Source organism: Carlito syrichta, unplaced genomic scaffold (genome assembly GCF_000164805.1).
Source record: "Carlito syrichta isolate Samal-C Ts95f unplaced genomic scaffold, Tarsius_syrichta-2.0.1 Scaffold316209, whole genome shotgun sequence".
Classification (NCBI taxonomy): Eukaryota; Metazoa; Chordata; class Mammalia; order Primates; family Tarsiidae; genus Carlito; species Carlito syrichta.
In genome coordinates this window covers 104,108-111,355 of record NW_007260305.1, presented here as the reverse complement: position 1 = coordinate 111,355, position 7,248 = coordinate 104,108, and the positions used below count along the sequence as shown (strand labels likewise).

Below are 7,248 nucleotides of genomic sequence, written 5' to 3'. Positions count from 1 at the left end.
GGTAGGAGCCCGGTCCGGGTGGCCAGGGGCGCGCACTACGGGGATCCCTTCGGAGAAACGCGCCCCGGACGCGCTGCCGCCTCCTGTGGGAGCCCGGCCCCGGGAGCGGGTGGTCCTAAAGGATCTGGGGGGCTGAGAGCCTGAAGGAGGGAAAACCGGGCGGACTGGAGAGACTGGAGGGACCGAGCAGGCTGTGAACTGGGGAAACTGGAGCGACTGGGACGACCGGAGGACTGGAACCGAGAACCGGGAGGCCGAAAGTCGCGACCACCGGAGCGCGGCGATCGGGAGAGGCAGAGGTGGAATGGGGCAGAAGGGCGTCCCCACCCGCCTTCCCGCGTTGGGGGAGGCGGGAGGCCGGGGACGTGCGTCCCGCCGGATCCTTTCCTGAAGCCTCGGTAGCAGCTCTGCATCCCAGGCCTGGGATCGCTGGCTCTCCGCCGGGGAAGGCCACTCTGGAGCCTGGGTCGTCCTAGTCTCCCAACCCCCAGCCCCCGGAGCAGATCCCAGGCGCCACAAGCTATTAGGGTCCCAGGCCTCGCTGCTCCCGCCCAGCCCCTCCTGGGCCGCCCCGCCCGGGCCTGAGGCTCCTTTCCTGCCGCTTCACCCTGTTCCTTTCTTGTGGTGAGGCAGCCGGAGCCTGAGTAGGCGCCCCAGTCCCCCTTTCCCTCCCTCTCCCAAACTATCAGTGCCACCTCCCTAATCTCGGAGGCAGAAGGTGGTAGGGTCAGCTGAGCCCTGCCGGCGGGGGGGGGGGGGGGAGTGAAAGACCCTGCCCTGCCTAACTCACCGGCCTCCTTCCAGGCCACTAAAGAAGACTCAGACACACAAACTCACACAGCTGAGGCACTAGGACCTTCCAAGCCTCTGGGAGTGGTGATGAAAGGAAGGTGACCTTCAAGTTACAGATATGTAGCCAGGGAAAGCCATGGGGGTCTTTAGGTTCCTAATGGTTTAGGGAAGGAGTGACAGACCAGGACTCTGGAGACCTGGTTCACAGAAGCCCTATGCAGTACGCGTTTGCTGACTGAACGTGTAAACGCACATCCTTGTTCTAGTCACTGCTCCAAACGTGGCCTTCTTTGAAATAAGGTTGACTCATAGCAGTGGTTCTCAACAGTGGGTTGCATATTGGGATCATCTGGGGGGCTTCTAAAAATGATCCATGCCGGAATGTACCCCCTTACATAATCTCTTTCGGGAATTCTTACTCTTATGTTCTGCGATCATGGCCTCTTTCTGCCATCCTCTCGCCAGGAGGAGAACCCCAAAGCGAGAGGGAAAAAGGACAGGGGAGGGTGGTGACCCTGCATTCCTTTGGGGATGGCAATTGTGCCTTCCAGAGTTTACTAGCTAGCTCTTCTCTGGCTGCCCCCGTCTCTGGAGAAGCCACTCCCTCCCTACTTCATATCTGGGTTTCCTCTGGTGTGGAGAAGGGTGTGGGTAGAGTTGGCTGGCACTGGTGTGGGGCAGGAGTGGGAAGGGGACTTGGCTTTCTCTGGTGGGGGAACTGCCCCAGAAACTGGCCCTGCAGCTGCACCCCAGGTAGGTGAAGTACTTGCCTGAGGGACAGGGGTGAGGGCCAGCCATGGGAGTAGGTTTGGTGAGGCCCATGCAACCAGGCCAGGTGGGGAGCTGGAGGGTGGATTGCTCTTCCTCACTGAACACGCCTGTCAGATGGCATGAGAACTTTCTCTAGAAACTCAGAATCTTCTCTGGGTTTTCTGAAGGGTGGGTTTCAGAAACAGACCATCCCTTGTCCCCATCTGTTTCCTGAGTTAAACTGGAGAAGCCGAGATGGGGCTAGATCCTCCATTTGGGCCAGGCAGCAGGTCTGCAAGGGGGGAAATGCCTCCTGTGCTGGCCTGGGCAGTTGGGGTGGGTGCTTCTAGCCCTGTACTGTGGATGCATCTGACCTACTGGTCTGGGAGCAGCCCAGTCCAGGGACCAACTGGGTCCCATGGGAGGGATCACCTGGAGGAAGGCAGACCTCCATCATCCTCTGCCCTTGGTTGACAATCTCACATCCTCAACTCCCACTCCCGGTTTCTCTTGACTGATCTCTGGTCCCCACCCTGAGGTGCGGTCTTTTTTTTCACCTGGGGGCGGGAGAGGAGCCCTTTGCAAGGAGGGCTCCTGGGTTAGGAGGGAAAGTGAGCTGGTTGCTTTCATTACTTCTCCTCTTCTCTGCCTCCTCTAGGTCCCATCTGAGGTGCCCCTGACCGTCCCTGTCCCCCACCCCACCCCGGATCCCGGCAATGCTAACCGCTGTCTGTGGCTCTCTGGGCAGCCAGCACACGGACGCGCCTCACGCCTCCCCGCCGCGCCTCGACCTGCAGCCTCTCCAGACATACCAGGGCCACACGAGCCCCGAGGCCGGGGACTACCCCTCCCCGCTGCAGCCTGGGGAGCTGCAGAGCCTCCCGCTGGGCCCGGAGGTGGACTTCTCCCAGGGCTATGAGCTGCCGGGGGCCTCCTCGCGGGTAACCTGCGAGGACCTGGAGAGCGACAGTCCCTTGGCCCCGGGACCCTTTTCCAAGCTCCTGCAGCCGGACATGTCACACCACTACGAATCATGGTTCAGGCCGACTCACCCAGGCACGGAGGACGGCTCGTGGTGGGACCTTCACCCGGGCACCAGCTGGATGGACCTCCCCCACACTCAGGGCGCGCTGACCTCACCCGGCCACCCGGGGGCGCTTCAGGCTGGCTTGGGGGGCTACGTCGGCGACCACCAGCTTTGTGCCCCCCCACCCCACCCGCACCCGCACCACCTCCTCCCAGCCGCCGGAGGGCAGCATCTCCTGGGGCCGCCCGACGGGGCTAAGGCCTTGGAAGCCGCCGCCCCAGAGTCTCAAGGGCTGGATTCCAGTCTGGACGGGGCGGCCCGGCCCAAGGGCTCCCGGCGCTCGGTGCCCCGCAGCTCCGGCCAGACCGTGTGTCGCTGTCCCAACTGTCTGGAGGCGGAGCGACTGGGGGCTCCGTGTGGGCCCGACGGGGGCAAGAAGAAGCATTTGCACAATTGCCACATCCCGGGCTGCGGGAAGGCCTACGCCAAGACGTCGCACCTGAAGGCACACCTGCGCTGGCACAGCGGCGACCGTCCCTTCGTGTGCAACTGGCTCTTCTGTGGCAAGCGCTTCACGCGCTCCGACGAGCTGCAGCGCCACCTCCAGACCCACACGGGCACCAAGAAGTTCCCCTGCGCCGTCTGCAGCCGAGTCTTCATGCGCAGCGACCACCTGGCCAAGCACATGAAAACCCACGAGGGCGCCAAAGAGGAGGCAGCCGGCGCGGCCCCGGGCGAGGGCAAGGCCGCCGGCGGAGGGGAGGCCCCCGGGGGCAAGGGCAAACGCGAGGCCGAGGGCGGCGCGGCTTCCTCCAACTGAGCCCCTCGGTGCCGCCTCCCTGGGGCCTCCTGGGGCATCGGAGGAGCGCCCCCCGCCCGACGTCCTGGGGGGGCGGCTTGAGTTCTCCCCTTCCTCGTTGTTTCACTCGCCCCGGGCTGGGGGTTTGGGCTGGGACGCCCCTCCCGCGGCTTGGGGGTAGGGCTGGTGGAAAGGACAGGCTAGAGGAGACAGCGCGTCCCTGTCCTGGAGTCCTGGAGCGGGGCCTACCCGGGGCGCTGGGGTGGCTGTCTGGACACGTCCTTAGCGCCTGGGAACCGGGACATAAAAGCGCCTCCGGAGCCGCCCTGCGGCCCGGGTCCCTTTCATCCCGTGTATAGTGCTTCTGCCCCTAGGGTTTCCGGAGGGAGAGTTGAGAGAGGGTGGGGGAGGCTGGGGGTCCCCATGGCCGGGGTGTCTCTATGTGGCTCAGAGGGTTGTTGCTGTAAAAATAACTCCTTTGATGCCCTTCCTTATTAACCCTTCCAGACCCAGTCTGATGGAGCCATGATGGGGGAGGGGGGAGGAAGAGGGCTGGAACCCCCCCACAGCTTCCTAGCCAGGGCTGTGGGGTGGAGAACAGAGTTAGTTAGATGTGGGGGTGAGCGAGGAAGTTCTAAATGAGAGAAAGGGACTCAGGGAGGGATGGAGGGGACTGATCCCCTCCCCTCTCCAGTCCCTCACACTTGGCCTCATGAAAATCCAGCTCAGTAGACCGCATTCCCCACCTAGGTAGATTTTCAAGGCAGCCCATAGCCACGGCGATAGAACGGGTGTAGTTCCTTACCCTGGGTTCCTGTCGTTGCTTTCCCCTTGGGGATAGAAGGAAGAGGGCTACTTGGGTGGGCTGGGGGTAGATGGGGGATATCTCAGCAGAGGGACCTCCAGTGGCTCTTCCACGCAGAGTGGAGGCCTCTGCCCTGGCTGGCCATCTCCTTGGCATCGCCGAGGAGCAAAGTCTTCTCTCTTTAGCTTGGCCTTGGCCTTACCCTTGCCCTGCCCCTGCTGTAGAGTGTGCTAGGAGGCTCCTTCCTCCTCATCCCGTCTCAGGGGGGAAACTCCCCTTCCACATGAAGGAGTTGCTCTCCCACTGGAAGGGGTTCTGCCTTCTGGGGTGACATCCAGGAGGCTGTCCCCGCTCCCTTCTCCTTTAGATGTTAGAAATACATTTTGATTATGATCATGGGGTCGGGGAGGGAGGAAAGGAGAGAGGGAAGAAGCCCAGCAAGAGGCTGGGCCAGGCAGAGGGGAAAGAAGCTGATAGGAGGAAGGGTCTGGCAGGCCACAGGCCCCTGGAGCTGGGGGGCTTTCCCAGCCTCGAGGGAGCAGCCTCAGATCCCCTCTGACACCCCTCTCCCCCCTTGCTCCCTTTCTCCACCCAGAGCCTTCTGCGGGGATTAGCTGTGTATTGATTTTTAAGTTATAAGCAAAGGGTATTTTATTTAATAATAGGGAGTGTGTGCGTGCATGTCGTGTGTACCTGTGTGTGTGTGCATGCGTGTGTGTGTGTGTTTCTCTACTGAGCCTGGGGTCTCCAGCCAGGGAGACCCCATCTTACTCACCCCCCTCCAGGGTCCTGGGGCCTAGGCACACAAGCATCTCTTCCTGCCTTGGGGGTACTGGAAGCCAGGTCAAGGTCTGGGGGCAACAGGGGAAGTGGGGGCTGGGATCTGGGTGGGAAACTATGTTTGTGTAGAAAGGGGCCCACCTTAAAAGGGACAGGGTGACTTTGCCGAGGGGCTCACTGGCCTGGGGTAGTTTAAGAAGTAATGTTCTTTCTTTCTTCTCCCTCTTTTCCCTCGGGTGAAGTCCCCTCCTTGCTGAGAGGGTGGGGGTGGGAGAGCTCCACTGCCACAGGTTGCCTGGCCAGGTGGAGGGGGAGGAGGTGTGGGATGCCTTTCTCCTCCCCCGATGGAAACCACCCACCCCCTCCCTGTGCCACCAAGACAGTCTTTTCCAGTGACCGTCCGAATGGGGAGTTCCCACGTGGGTGTGGGGGGAGTGGCATAGATGTCCCCCCCATAGAGGCCCCGAGTTCTTAGGTATGCAGATGGGGGCTTTGGATAGGTTTTCTTCTGCTCCCTCATAGATCTAGGTTGCTTGGCTGCCTGTCTTTCTAGGCAGCCCCCTAGAGGAAAGATGTAGGAATTTTTTTTCTTTAACTGCTGTGAACCCACTTGGGGGGGAGGAGGAGGAAGAAACAGCCTGTGTTTTTTATGCAACAATAAAGTCATCAACCGCATCATGCTTTCTTTATGTTCCAGCTCCGTTTCCTTTTTGACTCAGTGGCCCTTGGCCGCGAGGACCAGGTCTAGGCTGCAGAATGGGGTGGACACTTGCCCTTCACCCTGCGGTCCCTGGGAAGCCTCACTCCCACTGGGCTGGGTCTTGGGCTGGAGCCGGGGTCTGATGCTGCCCCAGTGGTGGCTTGTATGGAGGAGGGAGGTGCCCCCACTGGGCCGATAGCTGGGCTGTCTCTCCCTGGTCTTCACCTGTGAAGATGAGAAGGTTCTAGAGAAACCTCCTCCACATGCAAGCCCCTTCTTTCCCTCCCCTGCTAAGAACACTGGTTCCTTCCCTTCCCAGTCATTGACTCTCTCACTCCACCCCCATGGGGGTGCATGCCAGTCCATCCCTTTGGCTGTGACCGAGCCGGGGGTGACTGGCAGTGATTTCTTCACCCAGGATGATCCCTATCAGGGACAAGGCGATGAAAGGCAGCTGAGATATCTGATGGGCTCTCGCCCAGCTGGAAGGTAGGAGGGAAAGGCTCCTGCAACTCACAACCAGAGACCTGCCACAGTTACACAACCATTGTGTACACAAACATCCTCACGCCGGACCCGTCGTGTGCCCGCCCTTGGAGATATGCAGAAATACCCATCTGTATACATTTTCCCAGGCCTCTCAATGCCTGGCACACAGTTGTTGCCTAACTCATGTCAAGTGGATACAAACCTCATGACTCCAGACCCCCAAAGCTAGGAGGGTTTGATGGAGGATTCATTTTGGGCCCCAAGGGGGCAGGGCTAGGTTATTGTGTTCATTCGCTAACCCATCCTACATTTTTGCCAGAATTATTACTTTTCCCTAGCGTGATTCCTACTTCCTCCCCTCTGACCCTAACTCAACTTCTCAAAGCCGAATCCGATACTCAGGTTGGCCCATTCCATCACTTATTTGGGAGATTCTAGGGTCACAGAGTTTAGGGCAGCTTGGGATGGGGGAATCAGAATGATTCAGGTGTTACAGAGGAAACCGTGTTGGTTTCAGGGCCAAGGGTTCCTTTCCATCTGCCGCTGGATTTAGAAGGCTGGGAGGAGGAGGGGCAGGTATTTTCCTGTGACCTCAAGCCTGCCCCGCTCCGGCAGGCGCCTCTTTTGTCTCCCGGGTTCTGAGGAGTTAGACCCCAGGAACCCGGTGAGTCCCCTCCCCCCCATCACTACCCCCAGGGACAGGAGGGCAGCTGTGGGGCCGGCTGGGCCTGTCTGGGCAGGGCCGGGGCCACCCCTTCTTCCCCTGCAGCTCCTCCCGCTGACCTGCATTCTTAGCGGGGGCCTTTGGTGGGGCTCTGACGCTCGCTCGCTCGCTCGAAATGCTGCCTGGCTGGCCTGGCCCCCCTGACGGAGCCGAGGGCCACCTCTGACCCCTCGGATGTGGTGCCTTGGCAGGAGACTCCTGGAGGGGCCAGGAGGGAGTTAGGGAAACCAGAGCATCTCTGGACTGGCTCTCCGGGACGTCTCTGAGCCACCTCCTCTGCTGGGAAATGGGACGAGGATCCCTCCCGGGTGGGTGAATGGAATAAAGACTGGGAAAGTGACGGCGAGCGGGCAGCCTGGGAACTTCGGCCTGCGGCGGCGCC

General features: G+C 60.8%; 1 protein-coding gene across 1 annotated transcript in view; it reads left to right on the top strand.

The window, feature by feature from the left end:
- The window catches only part of SP6 (Sp6 transcription factor), an 8,556-nt gene extending 5,085 nt beyond the window's left edge, over nucleotides 1-3,471 (top strand). Inside the window, exon 2 of the mRNA XM_008073900.1 lies at nucleotides 2,201-3,471. Coding sequence (XP_008072091.1) covers nucleotides 2,259-3,389 — 1,131 coding nt within the window. The 5' untranslated portion in view covers nucleotides 2,201-2,258 and the 3' untranslated portion in view covers nucleotides 3,390-3,471. The remainder of the gene's footprint in view (nucleotides 1-2,200) is intronic.
- The last annotated feature ends 3,777 nt before the right edge of the window (nucleotides 3,472-7,248 follow it).